Consider the following 27,820-nt stretch of genomic DNA (forward strand, 5'->3'; position numbering starts at 1 on the left):
TGCCCAGGTCTTGCTCTTCTACAAACTGTGACGATAGCAGATGCAAAGGTGATCAGCACCTAGCCCTACTTAGGAGGCTTGAACAGTTCACACACATTATACAAGGCCAGAGTCTAAACCCCTTAACCAGACCACAGGTCCTCTGCCTGTCCCCGCCTTCCCTGACCTGCGACCAGGCATCTAGCCACACGCGACTCCTCTGGTGCCAGCGCTCCAGTCTCCGCCCCAGCCTCCAGGGGTCTCTGCTCCGGCTTCTTCCTCTGCTGGAAGCACCCATGCTCCCAGCGGGTCCCACCCGTCCTGACATGGCCTCCTCCAGGAAGTGTCCCTTCATCCTCCAGTCTCCTACAACGCTTCCCTCTGGCAGACATGATCATGTGATGTCCAGTACAGAGGCAATTCCTTATCGGTATTCTTCGTTCATCTGAAGTTCTCTGAGACAGACGTTGTTTCTCTTCTGTTCACCATCTCCAGCATGTGACATTCAACAGGTCTCAATAATTTTTTTTTAATTGACAAAAAGGAAACAGGAGGATGAGAGCATCTCAGAGGCACAACCAAAAGGAGGCTCCAAATCAGCAGTTCTCACTGTGCTCTGAAAGTGCACTGGCTTGCTCACATACTTCTCTGAAATCTCATGTAAGTGGCCAAAAGATTCGTTCAGTTTTTTCTGCAAGATGGCTCTAGTAGCACTTAGCTGTCTTTAACTTCATTCAAAACAATTTTGTTAGACTGTACTGTGACAGCTGTCACATCAGTGTGCATTTAAAAAAACATCAAAATTGGTGAACTTTTGCGTAACCATCTTAATACTGAAGATGGAAGAAAAAAAGCATCCTTTTCGGCACATTATGCTTTATTATTTCAAGAAAGGTGAAAACGCAACTGAAACACAAAAAAAGATTTGTGCAGTGTATGGAGAAGGTGCTGTGACTGACTGAACATGTCAAAAAAGTGGTTTGTGAAATTTCATGCTGGAGATTTCTCGCTGGACGATGCTCCACGGTTGGGTGGACCAGTTGAAGTTGACAGCGATCAAATCGAGACATTAACTGAGAACAACCAACATTACACCAAGCGGGAGACAGCCGACATACTCAAAATATCCAAATCAAGCGTTGAAAATCATCTGCACCAGCTTGGTTATGTTCATCGCTTTGAGGATTGGGTTCCACGTGTTAATGGAAGAAAACCTTCTTGACCATATTTCTGTGTGCCATTCCCTATTGAAACGTAATGAAAATGTTCCGTTTTTAAAACAAATTGTGATGGGCGATAAAAAGTGGATACTGTACAATAATGTGGAACGGAAGAGAGCGTGGGGCAAGGGAAATGAACCACCAACAACCACATCAAAGGCCGGTCTTCATCCAAAGAAGGTGATGTTGTGTATATGGTGGGATTGGAAGGGAGTCCTCTATTATGAGCTCCTTCCGGAAAATCAAAAGGTTAATTCCAACAGCTCCCAATGAGACCAACTGAAAGCAGCACTCGATGAAAAGCGTCCAGAATTAGTCAACAGAAAACGCATAATCTTCCACCAGGATAACACAAGACCATGTCTCTTTGATGACCAGGCAAAAACTGTTACAGCTTGGCTAGGAAGTTCTGATTCATCCACTGTATTCACCAGACATTGAACCTTCGGATTTCCATTTATTTCGGTCTTTACAAAATTCTCTTAATGGAAAAAATCAATTCCCTGGAAGACTGTAAAAGGCATCTGGAACAGTTCTTTGCTCAAAAAGATAAAAAGTTTTGGGAAGATGGAATTATGAAGTTGCCTGAAAAATGGCAGAAGGTAGTGGAACAGAAGGGTGAATACGTTGTTCAATAAAGTTCTTGGTGAAAATGAAAAATGTGTCTTTTACTTTTACTTAAAAACTGAAGGCACTTTTGGCCAACCCAATACACTCATTGTCAAATTCAGAATTTATTTTGTAACTAGATGATAATTCCATTTCACTGGATTCCAGTACTTTTATAGAGAGAGGGGACAAGACTTTGACCTTGAAAATGGCATTGGGAATTGGTGGCGCTGGCAAAGGCAGTCGTCATGCTTTACTGTCCCTCTATTCCCCACCCTTCTCTCCCCCACCCCCAGCCATGAGAGAACACGCAGTGGGAACTCAGTAAAGATCTCCTTCGGGAATAGGAGCTAACGTCCTCCCTTCAATTATTCTTAAGACCAGAGGTTCTTCTCTAGGCCACCACCGAAGAAACTCCCAGAGCAATCCAAGTGTACAAACGCACCTACTGCAGAAGGAAAACTGACCTGGTAAAACAGGTTTCGAACTACCATGTTCCAGGATAAGGTGAAAAAGTATCAAGTATTCTAAAAACACCAGTACAATTAGTTGAAGGTAGTAAGGCAAAATGCTCATCTATCTTTTCAAGGAAAGATCACATTATTTTCTTGATGATTTTTTCTTTTTACTCTCTCACGCTTTTTGACAGAATAATGTTATAATAAAAATCTGGTGCTTCAAGATGCTGAAAAATACCTTATGGATTAACTGTAAGCAATACATCACTTCAAACCCATTTTGGAAATTCTTGAATATATTTTCCAAGTGAAGATTTGATCACGGCAGTTCTCAAATGGGCTATCTCATGACCTTTCAATACACTGTGAAGCTTTACTTTTTCAGGAGTTGAGAAATCATTTAAAAAATATAGTTTCCAAAGCAAATTACCTTCCATGGTATGTGTTAGGTACAAAAGCTGAAAATACATTTACTGAACTAAAGTCATACAAAAGAAACCATGGATTAAACTCATCAGTAGGAGAGTGAAAAGACTTTTTGACAGCTTAACTAAGTAACCATAGCCACCAGATATGTAGAAGAAGCCTGAATTTTAATATGCTAACTTTAAAATCATTGGATAAGTCACTAAGAAATGCAGAATTCTGGAGAAATTTCAAATAGAAGTCCTATAACTGCCACATCAGTCGCCTGGCAGCCCATAATTTAAAAAAGGCTGACTGAAATGTGGCAGTATTAATCCGACAGAACTCAAGTCAGTGGTGCCAATGAGATACGCCTCTGGGCAGCGTGTGAGCCCCGTGGTTTCTAGCCCCACCCGCCCCTGCGCTTGGGCCCCTTTGCTCCTGCCCCCCTCCCTCCCTGCCAGGTGCCCCTCCCTCCCCACCAGGCCCTCCTCCCAGGAGCTCTGATGTGTTAAGGGCTCCTGTGCCAGGCACGCAACAGAAATGCAGCGGGCCCTACCTTATTTAACTTCCTTAAGAATACTGTCAAAAGTGGATGCCGTGATCATCCCTATTCCACAGAAGAGGAAACTAAAACTGTAACAAGAAGAAGTAACAACAACAACAAAAGCCCAACGTGAAACTGCTATTTCAGGGTAATCTTAAATCACCACCTGATCATTCATCGTCTAAGTTTCTCATCCCTATCAGGAAGGACATCTTAAAATTTATTGCAATTCACACTGTCTTAAAATTATTGCTCATTTATATTAATGAATTATATAATCACCAGTTAACTGTAAACAGAGCTTAATGAAATTACTAGTGCTAGCTCTTTTATTATAATACAGTACAGAAACATTGTTTCCACAATTTCTAAGTTGAAATAACGGATTTAATTTTACTTTTGTTGTACTAAATACTAGTCTTTATACATATATGTGTGTATATACATATATAGATACACACATATAAAACAAAATAAGTGAAAGTTTTCCTGTTTTTAAACTTTTATATAATACTCAATTATATGGCAACTGATTGGAACAGTAATTTCATGTGAAATTCAGACTGGAGAATTAAAACCTTTGTGTGATGCAAACTCAAGCATGTACTCAAACTGAGTTCAAGAGGTTACTTGTGAGGGATGAGAAGTGGCAAAGGAGGCAAGAAATATGTAAGATAAACTGAAACAAGAACAAGTGAGTGCTCATTTTAAAGCTGCCAACTCCCAACAACTATTAGCTGTCTTTCCAAGACAAAACTGAGCCAGTCAGGGGTAAGGATTAAATAGTTAGGGTTACCTATACATTTTCCTGGTGCAACAGATTTTCTTTTTGATGATTATAATAGCAAATGAATCACGTGAGGATGGAAGTGTGTGGTGGGGGAAGCGAGGGGGTGGTGGGGAGGGAAAGAAGAGGCGGGGGAGAGGGGAGAAGAGGAAGAGCGAGGGGGGAGAGGGGAACAGAGAAAAGTTGCTGCTGGAAAAGGGCAAACAACATGGCAGAGCTCAACCTCATCTGCTCAACACCTGCTAGATCTCCTAAGAACTCACCTGATCGGTGTTGCCAGCTGTGTTGCACCACTACTTACGGGGAGTGAGGGGCGGACAGACAGGACAATTTCTGTACTCAGTTTTTCAAATGTCCCCTATCACTCATCACTAAGGAATACCAAGGAAGGCAGACTCATTCTGTGTCCCTGTGGCGGAAGAATTCTAAGGTGGCCACCAAAACTCCCACCCCTGGTTTACACACCCTGTATTTTAAAATGATTTCTTAGAATTTCATATGAAAATATATTACTTATGCTTTAAAGTTTGTCCTTTTTCCCCCACAATGCTGTAAGTAAACTGAATTTCATGGATGTGATAAGCATCACTCTCAATATTGTCAATTTTTACTGATCTTTCAAGAGATGTCCTCTCCTACACCCACTGTAAATGCAGCCTAAACTCTATCAAGGGTACCTTTGCTCCAAAGTATACATTAATCATACTTTAAACATTGTTTTAAAAGATTTTTTTTAATGGTCAGAGACCAAGTATTACAATATCCTTACTTTGTTAGTATTTGGTTGAATTTTTTAGTATACTGCTTCTCCATATGGACTGAAAAGGAAAACCAGCTTATATGCAAAATGAGAGGAAATTATTGTCTCTAAATTGCGTGACAGACGAATTAGCCACACAATTAACTGGCTTATAGCTTTATTATTAATCTTGGAATCAAAGACTTAAAAAATGACTGCAGCACTAAAGATAATTAGCCTTAAACAGCATTTAACTGGGATAGGAAAATTTAATCAGAAAGAAAAACTTAAAAAGGATCAGTGATATAACATATTTGGATCACTACAGTAAGGTCTCAACTATTACTTGATAATACTTGATAATAACCAATTAAAATGCCATGTTCTGGACAGATCCACCAAAGCCCTTAAAAGAAGACAGATTTTCCTTTTTCGTTCATTTCCCAAATCTAGTAAAAATAATTATCTCTCCCCCATTTTTCAATTAGGGACTTTATCTTTTTGCAAATTTCATAAAATTAATTAAATGCCATTTAAGCAGTTATCAGACTCTAGCATAGAATATGCTCCTTTCTGAATCAAGGGTCCTGCTTTGTGAAAGCTCAGTAACATTATGTGACAAAAACTTCCAATGTTCAAATTTTTCAAGTATGTAACTAGCACATTTTCGCAATAAATAAACAGAGCTGTATCGTATGTTAAAAGTTCCAGATCTACTCAACAAGCACGAGTTGGCAATAGAGATGAAGATTTTACTTACATTTGTAATAGCTATAGCATTTTTGTCGTAGTATTTCTTCTTTTCATATTTATCTCTGATGAAAAATTCCACTGCTCTGAAAACAGGTAACTTAAGGAAAAGCATGAGTTCAGTGACACGTACACTCCCCTTTATTCATTTGTCTCCACAAAGCCTGGACTTCAAACTCAATCTTCCTACTCTCCGGTCTGTATTTTACTCACACACTATTTCTGCAACTAAATTCTGCAACCTACTTTTCTTTCTGCCGAAGAGTCTATCTCTTTCAGGAAATTGTCCCCACTCAACCTGATTCTAAAAAGAAAAGTAACCACATTTCTCAATTCCACCACGCTCCACAGCCCTCTACCCTGACTCAGCTCTAAATTCACTTAATGTTCATTTTGGATTCTCGGTGTAAGTAAAGAAACTAACGCCCATACAGTAACCACAGCGCACCAGACACTGTGTGCTGTCCATAGTTTTTTTCTGGCTGTGTTGGGTCTTCGTTGCTGCATGCGGGCTTTCTCTAGTTGCAGCAAGCGGGGGCTTTGCTTCATTGTGGAGAACGGGCTCTAGGTGCGTGGGCTTCAGTAGCTGTGGCGCACGGGCTTAGTTGCTCCACGGCATGTGGGATCTTTCCGGACCAGGGCTCAAACCCGTGTCCCCTGCATTGGCAGGTGGATTCTTAACCACTGTGCCCAGGGAAGTCCCTGACCATAGTTTTTTCCTTTAATCCTTCCTCAACACAGTAATGTGCATATTATTATTTCCACATCATAGATGAAGAATCAGCAACTTGGAAAGACTAAACAATTGTGATTTCAATACTTATGTCCCTTCCACCATACATGGCTGCCTCTGATTGTATCAGAGAAGATTCTCTGTATATTAGAAAAACGGTGGCTATTTTTTTTCCTGCAAAGGTTCTAGAAATGGAGAAGTCAAGAAGCTAAAACCAAGGTGAGAACTATTTAATTTTCTGAAGTTGGGGGGACCAGCCCTACCTGTTGATAGGTGAGTCATTTCTAGTGGGATCCAATAGTCCTGAGTTATCTTACAGAGATGACTTCTCTTAGCAGTCCAACAACCATGGCTTTATCATATTCTACTAAAATGGAACTTCTTCCATCAGGGATTTGTAACTTTTTAATTTTTTAGTACCATGAACCTCTTTGATAGTCAAGTAAAGCCTGTGGAGATAGTGCTTTTAAATGCATAAAATAGTATAAATTGGGCACTGACTTAATAAAAACAAATAAAAGCCTTAAAAAAAGGGACTTCCCTGGTGGCGCAGTGGTTAAGAATCCGCCTGCCAATGCAGGGGGACACGGGTTCAAGCCCTGCTCCGGGAAGACCCCACATGCCACGGAGCAACTAAGCCCGTGCGCCACAACTACTGAGTCTGTGCTCTAGAGCCCGCGAGCCACAACTACTGAGCCCACATGCCACAACTACTGAAGCCAGCACGCCTAGAGCCCATGCTCCGCAACAAGAGAAGCCACCGCAATGAGAAGCCCACACACCACAACGAAGAGTAGCCCCCGCTCGCCACAACTAGAGAAAGCTCACGTATAGCAACGAAGACCCAACGCAGCCAAAATATAAATTAATTTTTTAAAAAGAATGCACTTAAAATAAAAAAACCTTAAAAAAATGCATAAAATAAAATACATAGAATTACAAAGGAAATGAATTACACTGAAATACAATCTCTCTGTAGATCCCCAGGTTAAGACATCCTGTTCAAAGAAAAGTTACCTGAAGCAGTAAAACAATATATTTTCAGTCAAAAGCTCCTTATTAGAAATTAATAAAAGCTCTTTAAATTGACAGTTGAGGCCATAGGTAATAGAAAGAGTTGACAGACAACTATACAGTGGGTATTAAAAGAAAGCACTCCAAGGGGGCCAGGGAGGGCAAGTAAGACAGAAAATCTAAACATTCAATTTATTAAGTAAGCTGAATAATTGAAAGCCATTTTTAAAGATGGATTTTTATAAATTGAGTATGTGAAAGGTACTTTATCTCCTTTTGTCCTCGTAAACTATGAGGTAGGTGCCATTTTACAACTAAAACCAGGCACAGAAAGTTTAAGAAGTTCTCTGGGATTCTACAGTACAAGGAAGGGAGAGTTGTGATGATTCGAAACCAGAATGTCTGACTTCCACTTTTTTCAAAATGTTACTGGTCATCACAAGTTCATTTGTGAATCAGTCATTTATTTCTGCTAATGATAATAAATGCTTTCAAATCTAGAGAAGAAGGTCAAATGTGGAGAGTGCCTTTTATTTTCAAGGTAGCCTTGGAGACCTTACAGGTGAAAGGCCCCAGAGCTGTCAAAGGCTGATTATTTATTTAGATATGTGAACATTTTGGCAGCCAGTACCAAAAAATTACCAAAACACCCCAAGATTTTCATAAAATGCAAGAATGTTATTTATTCCAACTATTTCACATGTAAATAAGCTAAATGTTAAGTTCGCACATGACTGTAAATCCATGTTCAATATTACATTATTCTAGTTTTCTAACAGGAAAAAATGAAACAATCAAAAAGACAGGCCCTTTGGATGAGGTGTGTGGATGTGGTGCATTGAGCAACTTTCACTGCAGAGACAACTATTTACCACCGCAACAGGGAAGAGAAAATAGAATTTACTTAGACTGATGTCATTTCCACTCTAGATGACAGGAAATATGTTTACTGTTTTTAAAAACTGTATACTATTTTAAAAACAGTAATTATATTTATTTCTAGATATAAATATTACATATAATATGTATATAGTTATTTCTTAACTAAGAAAATTTTGGAAATCTAAATTCTTTATTTTTTAAAATTTATTTATATATTTTTGGCTGTGTTGGGTCTTCATTTCGGTACAAGGGCTTCCTCTAGTTGCGGCAAGTGAGGGCCACTCTTCATCACGGTGTGCAGGCCTCTCACTATTGCGGCCTCTCTTGTTGCGGAGCACAGGCTCCAGATGCGCAGGCTCAGTAGTTGTGGGTCACAGGCCTAGTTGCTCCACAGCATGTGGGATCTTCCCGGACCAGGGCTCAAACCCGTGTCCCCTGCATTGGCAGGTGGATTCTCAACCACTGTGCCAGCAGGGAAGCCCCTAAATTCTTAAAGTATAATTTTTATGTTTAAATATCTGGGAGGTGAACAACACTGATATTTTTCCTCCTTAAAGATGGAAACAACAGTCTATTTTGGATATTGTTTAAAGTGTACTACATATTTTTAAAATATTTATTCATTTATTTTGGCTGCACTGGGTCTTAGTTGCAGCATGCAGGATCTTAGTTGTGGCATGTGGACTCTTAGTTGCGGCATGCACGTGGGATCCAGTTCCTGGACCAGAGATCGAACCTGGGTCCCCTGCATTGGGAGCACGGAGTCTTAGCCACTGGACCACCAGGGAAGTCCCTCAAGTGTACTACATATTAAAGCCTGGAAAGATTTTAATACTCTCATTTATGAAATGTTTATGACAAAGGAAAGATTGTTGTTTATGACCAAAATTTAGTTTTAGGAAACTAATCATTAAGATTAAAAATAAAGTATATAAAATAATTTAACCACCACTGTAAAACTAAAATATTGAAAACTATGATGGTTTTATAAATATCGATTTGAAAAAGGCAAACATTTTAAGTATACAATCTTTTGGAGTGAAAAACAATACTAACATCTGATGAAATGATATGTTGTGTGAATTTTCAGAAATGACAGATATCTGTGAAATCTTAATTTATACTTAGTGTATTTTAAATAAATAATTCAAATATAGCTGAGTCTGGTTACTGTTTATGATATTAAAAAAGAAACCCTATCAGAAATTATCTAAGCAGTAAGTAATTTTAAGAACTTAATATGAGATGAAAGTTGATCTGTTTTTCAAGGACATAAAAAAATTAAAGCATCAAGATAGGACAATGTACTAGGATATTCCTCATTATTAACATAAAACATTGCTTTTTAAAAAACAAAGCACACCACAAAGTGAACTTTTAAAACTCAGTGGAGTCACCTGAGAAGAACTGTGATTCAGGGAACATGCCACATCCTTGGATGCTCTCAGGCCCTACATGGCCTCTTAGGCCAAGAATGTATCACATGGTCCTCATGTATTTTTGTAAAACGTCCCAAAAGCAAGCCAATTCTTCACTGTTAATTCACCTAAAGAAACGCTGATTTATTCCCGGGGTCAGCAAACTTTTTCTTAAAGGGCCATATAGTAAATATTTTAGGTTCTGTGGGTCAGTTGGTCTATTTTGCAACTACTCACTTCTGCATTTGTAGCTCCAAAGTAGCCACAGAAAACTGATAAATGGATGGGTATGGATATGTTCTAATAAAACTTTATTTACAAAAACAGGAGTTGGCTCATGGGCCTGTAGTCACTGATGCTTGAATTCTATTCCAACTCTAGTGGGCCAAGAACAGCCCAGTTGGATTTATAGAGGGTCTCTGTGTCTGCAAACTGCCACTGTAGACAATGTAAGGGATTTTCAAGGGAAATTTGACAATAATTTTGCATTATATGCTGACTATAGCACTAATTCTCAAGGAAGATGGTCTCCAATGCATACCCTCATTTCTGGTACCAGTAGTGAAAATGACAATAATACTCCATATCTTACCAAGTTGCTGACAGTTTTGTGGATAATATAGATAAAGCCCTCAGCATAGTACCTAACAAACAGTAAGCATAAATGAAGTTAGCTTTTATTTCTGTATAACTTGGTGTCAGTTTCCTCACCTTTAAAATGGCGATAACACCAAGACTCATCTCGCAGGATTAAACACGCTAGTGTGTGGAAAGCCCTAAGAGCAGTGGGGGGCAGAGTGACTACTGTTTAACCCTCAGCTCTTATTATCAATCACCATGCTCTGACAGGCAGCTCTTCTAAACACAGGGCCCGCAGCAGAGGAGGAAACAGAAAACTGCTGAGCCAAGGCTAAGATGGCGTGCCTATCACCAACTTTAAACATGAGCAAGTGAGAAGCAGCAACAAAAGAACCAATAAATTTGAAGACCAGGGAATACTTATCTTCATTTTCCAGCATCCAGGTGCCATCTGAGACAAAAGGACTTATTACTGACAGACATCAATAATACAACTCCTCCCCCACAAAAAGAAATAGAACAGTAATATTTTCAGCAAATCAAGGTAAGGAATATACCAACGACAACGCAAGTTTAGGTGGCTGACTTGGGACTTAGTACACAAACAATGAAATACCCCAGAATACCCCCCATGCCTTTGGTCACAAAACACTCAGCACGGCACCAATCACTGTCCCAATCCTCCAAACTAACAGACAGCAAGCACTACAGAAGTCCAGAAAAATGTTCCCATCACTATGTGTTTTATCTTTTCACATGTATTTATTTGTATTTTAAGATTTTTCCTTTCTTTAAAGATGCCACTTAAAATACAAATTAATATCTATTCCCAAGAACAAAATGTTCCAGTTCCAGACACAAAACACAGATAGCAGTAAAATTTTCAAAAGCTCCAAGGAGAAGCACCGCTGATTAGCTCTGGTGCACACCAGAACTCATGGAACTGAGGTAATTAAAGTTATCAGATAAGAAGAAAGATCCTAATGAAAAGCTTTAATGTAAAGCTTTATCACTTGTCATGCACTCATACATGCCACATAGAATTAACCACAGGCCACATGAGAAATTACACTTTCACAGCAGCTTCTGCTTAACTTTTGTAAATTGCAAAGCTTTTAAAAAGTAACAAATCTTGTTAAGAATGCAGTGAGGTCCCATATTATATATGAGTTTTACTTGCCTCTAAGGATGAGACAACTATATTTAAATCAGTAAAAGTGCAGAGATGTTAGGCTTCTCAAAGAGCACTGAGCTTTACAATGATTGATGAAATAAAAAAAGGGGACTGGTTTTACTAGTCTCCCTAATAATAGCTCCAAATCACAGTGCTTCATAATTAAAAGGAGGGATAAAAGTGACGTAGCTGTAATAACTAAGGTAAAAAACATTTTTAACACCTTTGTTGGAGTATAATTGCTTTACAATGTTGTGTTAAGTTTCTGTTGTATAACAAAGTGAATCAGCTATACGTATACATATATCCCCATATCTCCTCCCTCTTGCGTCTCCCTCCCACCCTCCCTATCCCACCCCTCTAGGTGGTCACAAAGCACGGAGCTGATCTCCCTGTGCTATGCGGCTGCTTCCCATTAGCTATCTGTTTTACATTTGGTAGTATATATAAGTCCATGCCACTCTCTCACTTCGTCCCAGCTTACCATTCCCCCTCCCCGTGTCCTCAAGTCCATTCTCCACGTCTGCGTCTTTATTCCTGTCCTGCTCCTAGGTTCTTCAGAATCATTTTTTTTTTTTTTTTTTGGTAAAAAACATTTTTGAAGACTATAGTATTACACAAGATATAGAAGCTGGTCTCATGGTCCAAGAGATGTCATCTTATACTCTTATCATTAGTAGTCATCTATCTCAAATGTCTTTAGACAAAATCCCTCTTTAGTTTCTGACAAACTTAGATTATCTTTCTGTAAACAGCAAGAGGTCAACACCTCATATGAACATGACCATAATTTGCAACCGCTTTACAAGTAACATTTAGTTTGAAAAATCAAACACACATGCTTGAACTAACAGTAGCAAAGACACACATTATCTAAGAGCCTGACCTGAATCATACCAGGTACTCAAAAACTGACATTCTCACCTAGACCTTATGGTCTTAGCTGCAAAGAGTCCCAGACTATAAGCCTATCTATTTTTAAAAGCCACCCACCAGGACTCAAATGTGACAACACTGATTTTACTCAGACTATCATCATTAAGTATAATAATATCCAAGTGTCCTTACACACGAGGGAAAGTCTGGAGGCTTTGGGAAGTTTCTTAACAGCTCTTTGAGAACCCTACCCTCTTGCCTGCCAAGAATAAAAATATTATGCTCTATCTGAGCTGCTCTGAAAATTTAGAAAGCTAATGTACATAAAGTGCCAAACTCAGGGCTTGGCACGCAGGGAACCCTCGCTGAGCAGGAAAGCTACTGCAGTTGTTTCCAATGCCACACCCTCACTGTGTCAAAGGTCAAGGACTTACTGATACCAGACACCAATCAATTCACTACAAAAATCTCATCTCTCCTGAAATGTTTAGATAAGGACCAAACATTTAAGGACATGGCAAAAAACACCAGAAAAAAGAACTCACCATCTCACTAATCCTTTACTTCTATTAGGTTCACCATAAAATGGATAGTAATTACTTAAGAAACAGAATTCCTACGAATGTGTACCAAATGGTACACAGAAGAGGGCAGTGTAAGGGGACACCGAGGTCCTGTCCTCCCCTGAATACCTTCAGGACTTTCTCAAAGCAACACGGCATCATGGGGATGAACTAAATACCTTGGAAGCCACATTCATCCACCAGATACCACATAAAGGACACTACCCCAAATCTCAAGAACCTCAAGTAATTTACCCTCATAACGTTCAAGAGAAGTCCAAGAAGCCCAATTCAAACCAAACCAACCCCCACACACACACAAACACACACATACACACAAACTTCCAGACAAGGGAAATTCTTCAATTTGAGGGATTTTATATGTTAACTCAGGCTTGGGGGTGAGAAGCAGAGAAAGGAATAACCTAATACAACTAGCAAGCAGTGGTAACAACCACCTGGAACACAGTTTATTTGCTCTGTGGTATCTCCTTCCACCATGCTCTCTTCCTCAGGATTCTGCCCTATGCCCTCACTTTCCAGAGGAGAAGGAAAACAGCATTCCCAAGATTCTCAATAAAACCGAAAAAAGAATACAGGACCAGGGACTTCTTTGGTGGTGCAGTGGTTAAGAATTTGCCTTCCAATGCAGGGGACACTGGTTCGAGCCTGAGTCGTGGAAGATCCCACATGCCACAGAGCAACTCAGCCCATGCGCCACAACTACTGAGCCTGAGCTCTAGAGCCCGCGAGCCACAACTACTGAAGCCCGCACGCCTAGAGCCCGTGCTCCGCAACGAGAAGCCCCCGCAATGAGAAGAGTGCCCACGCACTGAAGCGGAGAGTACCCCCTCTCTCCGCAATGAGAAAGCCTGTGTGCAGCAACGAAGACCCAAGGCCAAAAATAAATAAATAAATATATTTATTTTAAAAAGAATCCAGGGGCTTCCCTGGTGGCACAGTGGTTGAGAGTCCGCCTGCCGATGCAGGGGACACCGGTTCGTGCCCCTGTCTGGGAAGATCCCACATGCTGCGGAGCGGCTGGGCCCGTGAGCCATGGCCGCTGGGCCTGTGCGTCCGGAGTCTGTGCTCCACAACGGGAGAGGCCCGCATACAGCAAAAAAAAAAAAAAAAAAAAAAAGAATCCAGGATCACTGCCCTAGGTAAACACAACTTTAGCAAGCATTTTTCTATCACCTACGTGCTAAGTGACTCTCCTGTCTACACTGCATTTCCTGCTTTCTTTTAGGGTCCAGACTCCTGTTTCCAGCTTCTAGATGGGCATCTCCATGCATGTGTCCCACAGACACCTTATCCTGCCCAAAGTGATGGCTCACTGTCTTCAATTTATAACCCTTACACTTTCATCTGGTACTGAATTCCTTCCCCGATGAAGAAGTTTACCTCACTCACAGAACCTCAGCCAAGCTAGGAAACTTGGGGTCATTGCAATGTCTTCCCTGGAAACAAAGGCAATCTTTTTCTTTTTTTCTTTTTTTTTTTTTTTTGCGGTACGTGGGCCTCTCACTGTTGTGGCCTCTCCCGCTGCAGAGCACAGGCTCCAGACACGCAGGCTCAGCGGCCATGGCTCACGGGCCCAGCCGCTCCGCAGCATGTGGGATCTTCCCAGACCGGGGCACGAACCCGCGTCCCCTGCATCGGCAGGCAGACTCTCAACCACTGCATCACCAGGGAAGCCCAGGCAATCTTAACCTAATCCAACTGCCCCTGCCTTCCCAGTTCCCTTCCAGTCTCCCCAATTCCCTCCTGCCTGTTCTCAGGTCTCCCACGTAATTCATCTCTTCATCACTGCTCCCCTCAGGGCTGTACTAGTATTCTACATGCCCTCTGTGACTCCACGACCTCCTCCAACTCATCTTCCTTGTGGTAGAAGCTAATATTTCTAATGTTTCTCCTGCCTCAAAATTCTTCATGGCTTTTCAAATCCTTCAATCCTTTGGGCCAATGAAATGAGGTAGTGCTCTATATGCTACCTATATGCTGCTCTATATGGTACTGAAAACCCTTCACAATCTGGAAAAATGAGCTTCTTCTGCCACTGGCCCACGAAACTTAAATCTTGTCATATCAAAACTTTAAAATGTCAAGTGTCCTCACACCTTCATACTTCTGCTCACACAATTTTTTATGCCTGAAATGTACCACCCACTCCTACCCCAGGATCTTGCTGTAATAAAAATAGCTTGGGATATCAGACTGCTAAATGTGTGGGAAGAAGGTGGAGGAAGCAGAAACAGAACAGGACAAATACTAACTTCTTGAGTATAACCCAAAAGGTTTCTATACAAATATGAAAAAATATATATAATGGCCTGTATCTCTGAGAAAAGATCAATTTTTTTCATTGTTTGATCACACAAACTGTTTTAGTATACACACGGGTAGTACACAGCTGTTCCTTTTTTTTTTTTTTTTAAGCTACACATAATTTTTTTAAAAATATTTATTTACTTGACTGCATCAGGTCTTAGTTGGGGCATGTGGGATCTTTCGTTGTGGTGCGTGGGCTCTGCTCTTCCTTGCAGCATGGGTGCTTTTATCAAGTTGTGGCACACGGGATCAGTAGTTGTGGTGTGCGGGCTCTCTAGTTGTGGCGTGAGGGCTGCACAGTGCGCGGGCTCTCTAGTTGTGGCACGCGGGCTCGGTAGTTGTGGCGCAAGGCTCTCTAGTTGTGGCACGTGGGCTCGGTAGTTGTGGCACACAGGCTCTCTAGCTGTGGCATGCGGGCTTGGTAGTTGTGGCACACAGGCTCTCTAGCTGTGGTGCGCGGGCTTGGTAGTTGCGGCACGCGGGCTGGTTCTCCGACCAGGGATCGAACCCACGTCCTCTGCATTGGAAGGCAGATTCTTAACCACTGGATCACCAGGAGAGTCCAGTACACAACTGATCTTTAAGAAACTACATTATATTGCCAAAATCACAAAAATCACCTTTGGATAAAATCACATATACCTACAGTCAATTAGATAATCTTATTCTAATGAGCTTTTTCTCAAACTTCAATATGAGTTCGAGGAATCCTATAAAATCAAACGATTTCTCTTTAACATGTGAAAAAAAAATCCTCACTAAAACGCCTGTGAGAAAATATTCCCCTCATTCATTAGGTCAGATGTGAAAGCAGAGAGAGCCATGCAGCCTGTGACCCACGGAAGGTCAGCAGTGACATGACCCCACATCCCTGCCACCATCCACGTTCACCAAGTATGGGATTTGTCTGTCAACTGCTTCACATAAACATAATTACCACATAAAGGTGATCAAAGGAAATTCCTCCAGGGACTTCCCTGGTGGTCCAGTGATTGAGAATCCGCCTTCCAATGCAGGGGACACGGGTTCGATCCCTGGTCGGGGAACTAAGATCCCACATGCTATGGGGCAACTAAGCCCATATGCCACAACTAGAGAGCCCATGCGCTGCAACTACTGAGCCTGTGCTCTCTAGAGCTCGCATGCCAAAACTAGAGAGAAGCCCAAGTGCCGCAATGAAGACCCAATGCAGCCAAGACCTGATGCAGCCAAATAAATAAATATTCAAAGGAAACTTCTCTGGAAATGATTTTTCAAAAAATACTCAAGATGCTCACAAATCAAACCTCTAATAATAGTCTAAAATAATAAACAACCTATATGCTCCAATCAAGAGTTGGAGATCAACCAAGAGGAATCAGTTTGGGGCTTCCTTGGTGGCACAGTGGTTAAGAGTCCGCCTGCCGATGCAGGGGACGCGGGTTCGTGCCCCGGTCCTGGAAGATCCCACATGCCGCGGAGCGGCTGGGCACGTGAGCCATGGCCGCTGAGCCTGCGTGTCCGGAGCCTGTGCTCTGCAGTGGGAGAGGCCACAACAGTGAGAGGCCCGCGTACCGCAAAAAAAAAAAAAAACAAGAAAAAAGAGGAATCAGTTATAATATTTTATACTCAATAATAATTACATAAAAATACTATATAGATCATGTATTACCAGATTCCTATTAAAAACTTACCATATACAAAGCATAGCTCAGGGCAAATCAATTTCTATTTTTCATGAACAACAGTATGATAAAGGTCACTTCTTCCTAAATATTCAATACAAAGTTAAAATATGAACTAGAAAAATGAGCTGATTCTTTTAAACCCCACAATAAAGAAATGTTAAAGGATACTGATCTGTCTGTGGTCTTCGAAAGTTCTCTGGAAGATTGGCTTCATATAGTAGTCTTGCTTTAGTATTTCCCATATCTTGCATGCACTATAATAAAAAAAATCACATATTTTCATTATTCATATAAACATTAAAAAGTAATTCCTATACACACATACATACAAACACCAGACATTTATCATTTCAATATTCTTTAGAAAAATAATTTAAATCACAACTATGAAATTAATTACTCAAGTTCAAAACAGAAGCATAGTTTTAATCCTTCACATGTCTTCAACATACGTGGATCTGCAGTTTTCGAATGTCTTTTCCCGTGACTACGATACCACCTTCATTTACACTCACTACTTCCTAAAAGTGGATTCCCTGGCAGTTCGTGGTATTACTATTGTTTTAAATGTACCACTTGAACACCACTGCCATTTCTAAGGCCAATAACTCAAGATCAAATTTTCTTTGTTTTGAGCTTCAAAATACTCTGAGGTTTTCATGATTTACAACCAAGGCCACAATGGAGAGCAGTGAGGCAGAAATAGGGCCGCCCTAGAACACAACAGAAGTGGATTCACTTCTTTGGGGTTATTAATCTCTTTAAGATTCTGCCAAAAGCTATGGATCTTCCTCTCGCTACCAAAAAACTGTGCCTAATGGTCAAATTTTACATATAAGTTCAGGAGTTCACAGCACTCTCCCTAAAATCTATCAACCCCAAGAGTAAGAACCATTGCTAAGGAGGCATAAGATAATTAAACTGATTGAAATGATTACTAAATTAAGTTTCTGGATCACCTATGAGTAAGGACTAACCAAAGAGTACTTCCAGGATATTCTATTACATTAGAAACTGAACTAACATTTACAAACAAAACATTACTCTATCACTATTTTACATCATTTTCAGGGAGCTTAAGTTCCTTAAAATATTTTAACTGGTTGAAAGATCTGCTTTTATAATTCCTCTTTCCCCTGATTTCCTAAACACACACCCCCCCACCCCGCATCCCCAAGAAGACAATCTAGGCTTAACAGATCACTAGATGTCACCCTTGGGTTGTAGCCCTCAAGGGGATACAGAACCATCTTCCTTCAGATTAAAAAAATACAGTGACTTTTCTCCCAACTGAGAGTTCTAAGTTATGCAAGATACTAATGTAAACCCATTTCTGGATACCTACACCACCCAACCTCAACATAAGAATTCTTTCAGGGTAAATGAGATTTCTAAGTCATTCCTCTAGAGATAATGAGAACGTGAAGTAATAAAGGGCTGGGAAACACTAAGGGATAGTAAGCTGAGAAACAAGAAAATGTTTTGCTCTCTAGCTCTGGAGAGAAGAGAGCAGGCCAAGGGCTCCCCCGTGTCATGAGGCACAGCAGCATGGACTCAGTCAGTGTGAGGAGGGCTAGGGAACAATCCTCTGAGTGGGGAGAAGAGCGGAGAGACTGTCAGGACTGCTAACCCTTCCTGAAAAAAGGAAGACTGCTTTCCATCGCAAGCATTCAATGACGCCGCATCTTTGTGCGGGGGCACGTGGGAGTTCAGTAGTAGAGACGACCAACTCACGTCATCATAAAGGCATCAAACGTTTGGAAAGAATGAGACCAAGAGAAAGTGTGCATAATATATGCAATGAACCAAAAAGTAACTTAGATACAGCTCACAGAAACTACAAAAATAAGAAAACTTGAAGTTTCTAACACACAAACGAGAGTACATAAAAATTTTAACAGAAAATTTAGTAAGACTAAAACAGTAACTGCTATACTTGCCATATCTCATTGATCCAAAGTTACATTTTTCTTCATATTATAACATTCATGAAGTAGAACTGCATCTTACAACTGATCGTGTCTTGTAAGTGATCATTTTCTTCTAATTAGTCCATAAAATGTAGTTGTTTCTTACAATCAGTGATATTATCTTATATTCAATACATATGACTCTATACATTTTATATAAATATTCTCTTTAATATAGGTCATTAATATTTTATTTTGGCAAAATAAAAAATTAAGAACAAGGCATACAAGTACATTATACCAAATTATTTAATTTTGTTCTAGGGATGCTATCCATCACAGTTAGACAGGAGGACAAAAAGGTATAAAATCTGAAAGGGAGAAGTAATGTGAAATTATGAGCCATTTCTACAGGAGACCACTGCCAAAAAGTGACCTGACGCAGGTGCTCGCGTGTGTGTGTGTCTCTATTAGCTGGGACTGGGGGAAACAAGGATTCAATAACATCACGGATGTAGAGAGATCATTTTGTAAGGAGAAGGAAGACACTAGTAAGCTCAAATAATTTCTAAGTTTCTAAAAAGTAGAACAGAGTAGGGTGGAAGGAAAGTCTGCAATGAAAGGATTAGTGGAGATGAAGCTGGTTCAGCCACTGGAGATGGTTAGAGTGAAGAGAAAAAAACAACAGGAGCTGGCATTCTGGGGAGGTGATAGGAGTGTGGTACAAACTACCTGCCCTCAGAGTGTCAAGACACTACAGGCAAGGGCCCTACAGAACACGTGAAAATTTCTTCTATTGGACTTAAGAGCAAATTCTGGTAATTGGCAGAAGAAAATAATGAAACAGCCTAACAGCTACAATAACAAGCATTAGCCTCAATATCTTATTAATATATATAAATAATACAGTATTATAAATTAGATGTATTATATATAATATATAAATTGCATATATATTATAATACGTCAATTGCTTATATATATGCCATTTCAAAGTTTTTAAAATCCGGATTTAGGTATTATTACCCTAATTTGACAGGAAAGGAAACTGAAGCTGCAAGATGTTAAGTAACAGGCCCAGGAGTCTCCACTAGAATTAAACTCGACAGAACCAACATCGGCCACTGGCAGTCTAGACACCTCAGGCTGCAGCCAATGGAACTGGGGACCATATCACACAAGGCTCATGAACACCAGGCTCTTTGCTTTAGCGGCTCAGTTTTCATTTTACAGATGAGGAAACAAGCACAAAGAGGTTCCCTGCTGGGTAATTCAAGGAATTAGTTACAGAGTTTTAAAAATATTTTAAAAGAAATATTTATTTACATAGTAAACTATACTTCATCTCAAAACTGATGTTTTAAAAACAAGGCAAGCATCCAGTGAGCAGAAATGTATTGATATTCTTGACAAACAAACCATTGTGAGAATATATGAAATACAAAGTCACATTCATTTTTACTTTAAGAAAAGATATATTAATATATTGAAGAATAAGTGAAATGTGTACTCCGCAGTTATGATAAATGCCATTTAGGCAGGACATATTTAAAAATTAATGTTATTTACTATGCCTATTAAATTCAATCTGTCCTCCTTTTATACTTTATATCATCCTAGAAAGATGAATTTTACATTGTACTTTTTGATGAACGATCTTCATCCAAAACCATCACCATTATAACCGCAAAGGAAGGCTTCACCTGGAAATGGTATAATAGGACAGACTTAAGAATCCCAAAGCCCACTATTAAAAGCACTTGTCCTCATAATCTGAGTGCTTTCAGTTTCTCCCCCACAATCCAATACACAGAACAACAGTTGACCAAAGCCTAACACATCACTTGAGATTCAATTTTTAAAAATACTGTTTGAATCAAAATGCTGAAAAGCCTCTGTGGGCTAAACACATTGTCATCACAATCTAATGTAGATGGAGCATTTCTATTTCTGAAACTTTCTAAGTAGACAACATATCACCCAGTCCCAGTTTTTGCACTAAAAAACAATAAAACTGGGCTTCCCTGGTAGTGCAGCGGTTGAGAGTCCGCCTACCGATGCAGGGTACACGGGTTCGGGCCCGGGTCTGGGAAGATCCCACATGCCGCGGAGCGGCTGGGCCCGTGAGCCATGGCCGCTGAGCCTGCGCGTCCGGAGCCTGTGCTCCGCAACGGGAGAGGCCACAACAGTGAGAGGCCCGCATACCACAAAAAAAAAAAAAAAAAAACCAAAGAAAACAATAAATCTTATATGCTAAAAGAGTTCTAAACTTTTTAACGTTTTACAGAGAACTGAGGTTGTCAATTTAAAGTTTTAATTGGCATTTAGTTATTGGATTGTGTAATTTAATAAACATACCGCAAACAAATGTAATAGGAAATTTTATTTTTATGTAACACTACTGTGTATGTTAAAAAAAAAAAGGCATTGTTTTATGTCAATGGGGCATCTCCAGTGGAAAAACATGGTAATTAAGCAGCACACAAAAACAGTTTTACTGCAAAAAGGGCCATGAAATGAATGCAAAGATAAAAGGCAACAGGAACATACAGAAACACAGTGTGCCCAAGTTTGTCATTGTCAATATCAGGAAATAATAAAAGACAAGGTAAGTGACAGGCCACCTGAAGTTCCAACTCAATGATTCATTCTCCTGAGAATAAAATTCGTCACATTTTTTCTTTTCTTTAACCTTCCAAACTCCTGGGATGTGGAATCTAACTACGTGAAGCCACTACTCCAGGGCAGGCTGCTCCTATTTGCCCTAGCCCGCGCACACCCAGTGCAGTCCAGCCCAGGGCCTGGGTCTGCGTTTAGGAGCCAGGCGCCTGGGCCTCCCCTCTCCTTCACCTTGTGCGCCCTCCCCTTTGCTCAGCACCTACCCCAAGTGTCCCTGGAGCGTCTCCTGTACTTTCTCTCTCTTGGCAACAACCATTTATGAGCAAACTGAAACCCACATTAATGGACTGTTTCAGGAAGCTATCTGCATAGTTTTCATAAATTTTTATGTGTATACTGACTTGCCCTTTGGGGTTTACTGGCTATTTTTAAAAATGGAGTAAGTGGAAAAAAAGAATAACAGCTACAAAACAAAGCACTGAGATTACTAATTGCTTTGTTGCAAATGACTAGGTTATAATGTGGCACTTAGATCTTCTAAATTCCCAATGGCAAAAATGCAAAACATCAAAATAATAGAATCTTACACATCAGCATGTCATGGAAATACGCTACAGGTCTATGCTAAATCTGGAGAAAAAAAGGTAAAAAACTATGTAAATTAGAACACTTCTACCCATTTTCTGAGAAATAGACGGGGGTGGGAGAGAGAAGACTCTTACTCCCAGGTCAAAAGATTGTTGTGTAAGGATATGAAAATAGCTAAAAATGTGTATCATCTGTATGTTTGTATATATGCATAAAACATTTCAGGAAGAATATACAAGAAACTGAAAAACAGGGTTGTTCCTACAGAGGGAAACTGGATGACTGAGGGACAAAAATGGGAGGGAGACCACCTATCTTACACCTTCTGTACCCTTTGATGTTTGTACCGTGTCCATATGTTTCCCACTCCCCAACACAATAAAAGAGTTAGAGGGGGGCTTCATTAATCCTACACTGTTCCTAAATAAAATACATCCAGAGGGAGCTTAGCCAGGGATCCAAGCAGCATGTGACTCAGAGCAAGGAGACCTCCTCTCACTAGGGCCCTCCACCTCCACTAAGAGAACAGGGTCTCCTGACAATCCGAGACGTTATGATCGAATAAAATTAATACATTTAACAAATTCCATCCAAGAATATCTCACAGTCAGAATACATTCAAAATATAAATATGCCATTTACATGCCAGGTGTTTTCCCAGTATCCTTACCTTCATTAATCTTGCTGAAGATGACATCACTAAACTTTCAACTATTAGTTTTTGCTTCTTAAGATTTCCATGTATGTGGTTTTGTGCGGGAGAGGGAGCACCACTTGCTCTATTTTCTATTCATTAGAATTTGTAGAACACAAAGACTAACATTTCAAACTGCCTTAGCTGAACGTGCGTGTGCGTGTGTGTGTGTATATATTTTAAAACCTCATAATTAAACAGAGAAATTGTAGTCCCTGGCAATTCTGCATGTCAATGACTCACCTCTACTACCACTTGAAATTTCCCAGAATAGTTCTCTATCTTCCTCTCAAAAGCCACCAGGATTTCTTGCATAGGAGCAAGCTTTTCAGGACTGGTTTCAAGATCTTTTGGGTTCCAGCTGCTGGAAAAGAAGGGCCACTGTTTTTGGTCTCAGGAGCTCTTTGGAAATATTTAATACAGAGTCCATTCCTTCCGTTTTCATGAAATTGCGTTTTAGGGGAGTTGATCTCTTTCTGTTTTAATTGTTGTTTTTAAGAACAAAGTAAGTAAACCACACGTATTTAAACATTAAAATTGTTAAATGATGATGTGGAATCAGAGGTACCAGTTTTCCTATTTTTCACAATTTCTAGATATTCTCAGATCTTGATTCATAAGGTGCAGCACTGGCTAAGTTGCTACAAATTCAGAGAATGAATTCTTTTTTCTTTTAAGCAATAAAATTAAACATTGTTATGACAAAACTGGAAAAGTTTCACATTACAGTCTTCTGTTATCTCTACTTACTATGAAATCATACCATTTGAAGTCCAGGGATAAACCACTACTTTCGTCCTAGGTGATTAAGACCCAGCTCAGGAGTCATCTGGACTCTTGCCCCTTCTGTCAGAAGTCTTAGTGATTCTAACTTTAATATTTTTGTAGGTTTATCCCGTTAATCAACCTCATTGCCACTACTTCAGCTGAAGATCTAGTCACCCACTGCCTAGGCCACTGCAGGAACAAGCCCCTTGGATTTATGTTCTTAAAAGGAACATAACGTTAGGTGTCGCTCTTCAACTGAGAACACGTTAAGAGCTGGTAGGCTGTCCCTCTCCCCATCCCCCATCCCTCACAGGATCAAGGCCAAACCAGCCCCTGCCCACAACTTCCACCTTCACCCCCTATGCACATACAACTGCACCCGATAACTACCTTACTTTCTCAAATACGACACGTTTTCTATCCTTCTGCCTAGAAGGCCCTCTGCACACTGCTGCATGCTTTTAGAAATTAATAAATAAAGGTCACTGTCAAAAAGGTAATGAGACATTTAAAAGATATGTTTAGAACTTATGATATCACTAGACACTGAGGGTATTTTTTTTTTAAGGGAAAAAAAGGAGCCACTACTAAGTAACTTGCTGAAAATGGCCCATCATTTAGCCAACAAAGCCTAACCCCGAGCCCAGGTCTACAGAGTCCCAGGCCAGCGCCCTGACCACACCTGCTATTCTCGATCATCTTACATTCACAGAAAGCAGGAAGAGAAGCAACCTCGCCTCTAAAATACTGTGTGCAATGAAATTAACAATAATTGTGTTCCCACATGATCCACTCACACAGGTATTCTACATTCACTGCCACTCAACAACTTCCTACCCAACAGAGCACTCCCTATGGGACAGAAGCCCTTATCTTCAAGTAGCTTGTGATTTCTTTGGTTACACTCTCAGTCCCACCTAGACAGTACGGAATTAATAGGGTTAATGAGTGACTTGAGCCAAGAACTATAGCCAGTCACTAGGAAAAGGGAACTCTAAAAAGCATTACTGATATTTTTAAAAGTTTAACCTCAAAAACAATTAATAAAATCAAGAAAAAAATCACAATCGTGCACATTCAGATTCAAAATAAATGTGACCTGTTCCCCCAATGGATTGTTTAAAATGCAAACATCCTATTAAACTTCACAGATTAAATTTTGCTATAGACAGTATCACATTTCTTTCTGCACATCAGGTAATAGATAAACCCCGCACTGTGCTGCCACCTTACTCTGCTCCTTTGAGGACACATTTAACAATCCTGGCAAGGAGGTGGCCTAAGCTGAATCTCAGTCAAATGGTTCGCAGGGCAGCGGCAGGGTGGTGGTGGTGTGATGAATTGGGCGATTGTGACTGACATGTATACACTGATGTGTATAAAACTGATGACTAATAAGAACCTGCTGTATAAATAAATAAATAAATAAAATTTAAAAATACAATGAGAATGGGCCATTGCAGAAAATCTGTAAAATGGATACACAATTAAAAAAAAAAAAAGTTAAGTGTGTACATGAGGCCACAATTTGAGAAATTTCATCAGTTTGATGGAATTATAATGAGTCCTCCCACAAAATAAGAAAAAAGTTGTTTGACCAGGGGTCTCTTGAATAAGTGTATACCAAGAATTGTGAACTGAAAGCTTATTATGTGTCTGGTTATATAAGGCCCTATGGAAATTTATCTAAGGGTCAAAACCTTGAGAGGTTAAACAATGTTCTAACATATACAGGTCAAATGTGGTTAAATCATGGAGTGCTTCAAATTAGCTGTTTTAATGACAATTTTATTCTATTAAATATTATTTGTCATGGGAATTCTGTAACAGCAGTGACAGTTTCTGAAGCTCTGAGATGCTCCTTACAAAAAAAAAAAGTAGTACTAGATTAAAAACCCATGTACAATATTCACACTGAAATTTGGTGATGGAGGATCCCCACAAATCCCGAGATGCCATCAGGTAAGGACGAGGCATAATTGACCACTAGACCTGCCCGCAGCTAATGAGGTGACAGGTGGATCTGAGAACAGACCACTAAGACAGTGCAGAAATACAAACTGGAAACTGCTGTGAAGCAACGTGAAGAAAGCAGATGAAGCTGAAAGGGATTTTACCCACCCGAAGAGCAAGGAAATGCAAGAAGCTGGGAATGGGGAGGCGCTCCCATGAGGAACCACCAGATCTCCCTTCCAGGACAGGGCCCTACACTGAGTAATTCAAAACGGAGCAGGACAGAAAAAATGGCGATAAAGGACGAGAAGGTCCAGATAAAAGTGGGAGAAGGGAACAGAGCGATCATCTCAGAAAACAAGTGGTTTTACTTTTTAAACATCATGTGAAAACAACAGAAGAGAGAGGTCTGTGAGGTTAGAAAAGCTATCTTGAATATGAGTTCCTTTTAAAGGTAATGAAAAACCAATGTCATATAAAGATGATCAACGGAAAACAAATCAAGGTCAAGTCTCATTAAAGTTATCAGAAAAGGAGAATAAGACGTGGAACAACATCTCTGACGGTGAAGCCACACGAGAACAAATACACCCAGGAAACAGATCAAAACAGTAGCCTATTAATTCTAAGCTAAAGCTAGAAGACATAAATACAAAATACGAAAAAATATGTAAAATGAGTTTAAGGATGTGGTGTTATGAAAGAACAACTAGATCAGAAATTAGAAACATGCAGAATTAAAACGAGAACTCAAGAAAAGAATTAGAAATAAAAGAAAAAATATTTCAGAAATGAATATGAAATCAAATAGATGACCAGAACAAATAAACACAGCAAACAACGATTTAAGAAAACTGGAGAGGCAAAAGAAGAAAAAAAATTTAATGAAAAAAAAAAAGTAATGAAAAGGATCGAAGAAAGTGACAAATAATAGAGTCAGGCAATGAAGACCCAACAGCCAGGTAAGAGTCACTGAAAAAGGAAATTCAAACAAGGAAACACGATACTAAAAAACTAGTTTTTAAAAAGTCACTGAAATAAAAAATTTGAAACTACATATTGGAAGAGCATACCACATGCAGGTATTTCCTGTCTAAAAGAAACCTCTTATATTTCAAGACTGAGACAGGTCAAACATAAAAGCATGAAAGAAGACAGATCATGCAAACATCAAGCAAAACAGGGCTGCAGTGGTTCCAGACGACCACCTAACAGCCGCGACACATCTACACCACCGCTGGGAAACAGAAAGATAATGAACCAGCTACAGTGTTTTACACGTGCTAGTAGCCTCATTTAAAAACACAGGTAAGATTACTGTTAATAATATGTTTTATTTAATGCATCTTTCTCCTCTGCAGAACTCCCAGGAAAACATAATACCTTATCTCACCTGCACCTAAAGACTTAAAATGGTGCCATAATGCCATTTTTTGCAAGGAACTGACAATTTAATTACTCATCAAGGGCTAACACCAGGCCCGGAGAAAGGATCAATGTGATACATCCTTGGATCCTGCTCCAAGTTAAACAAACCTGCACAACCGCATGATTCAAGTAAAAATTTAAGTTTTGATTGCCTAACAACACTCTAGCTCCCGGTTTCCATTTTTTAAAGACGGCAGAGGGAGCTCACAGGAGGCTGAACTTAACATCAACTGTAAGTCGTTTCATTTCACAAAATTAATACGCTTCCAGAGAATAAAATTTATCATAACTCCATCCAAAACATACTATGTCAGAAAGTGAAAGAGGAGAAAACTTCTTCAGTGTATTCAGGCACTTTCATCCCCAACTCTTAAACCTTTTACACCCCAATTTTACCACTGAGGATGCACACAACATGACCACAACATAAAAAGTACCTGTCATTTTAGTTGCCTTTCTACCTACAGAGTAGTTAAAGTAACTATCAAGTCCCTTTTGCCTATTCGCCCTGATTTGGCCTGATTAGGAATTCAAGCTGAGGTGACAGAATACAGCAAAGCTTACTGATGAAGATTAGCCAGAAATCCATGATGTTAGTAGCTTCCTTAGGAAAAATCCTTTTCTAAGAAAAATCAAAAGTTTAAATTAAGACAAGCAGGTCAACGCTATGACACATCTATTGCCAAATTAAACTAAAGGCTACAACAGGTTACCTTACCGTAGGTTTTTCCGGGAATGACAAGGTTATAGAAATCGATACCTATTTATTTAGCTAGTGATTTTCTCTTTATGAAATAAAATATGAAGAGCAAAAAAGTTCGTCCAAAACATTTTTAGAACCCGTCTTTCAGACTTAACCCAATAATCTTGTCACATTCTTTTGAATTACTGAAGAGTTCAGAACATTTTTATCCTCTGGGGTGGAATTTGATTTTTGGAAAAAGTTGAATCACATCTCTAACTGTGATTCGCCGTCTTTATTCTAACACAGATAATGAAAATGTATTTTGAACTGCTGTGGTAACCAAAGAGGACCGGGCATACAATCAAAGAATCTCAAGCATGGAAGAGACTTCAGTCGTCCAAACTTCTCCCCACCTGCCACCCAATGCTTGGAGCCCAGCTACAC

General features: G+C 39.8%; 1 protein-coding gene across 2 annotated transcripts in view; it reads right to left on the bottom strand.

Moving 5' to 3' along the window:
* The window catches only part of SMAP1 (small ArfGAP 1), a 145,598-nt gene that overhangs the window by 65,621 nt on the left and 52,157 nt on the right, over positions 1 to 27,820 (bottom strand). For both annotated transcript variants that reach the window (XM_065888793.1, XM_065888792.1), the window contains exons 3-4: positions 16,900 to 16,985; positions 5,505 to 5,580 (exon numbers count right to left, since the gene is read on the bottom strand). In XM_065888793.1, coding sequence (XP_065744865.1) covers positions 5,505 to 5,580; positions 16,900 to 16,985 — 162 coding nt within the window. The remainder of the gene's footprint in view (positions 1 to 5,504; positions 5,581 to 16,899; positions 16,986 to 27,820) is intronic.

The sequence above is a fragment of the Phocoena phocoena genome, chromosome 12, assembly GCF_963924675.1.
Source record: "Phocoena phocoena chromosome 12, mPhoPho1.1, whole genome shotgun sequence".
Lineage (NCBI taxonomy): Eukaryota > Metazoa > Chordata > Mammalia > Artiodactyla > Phocoenidae > Phocoena > Phocoena phocoena.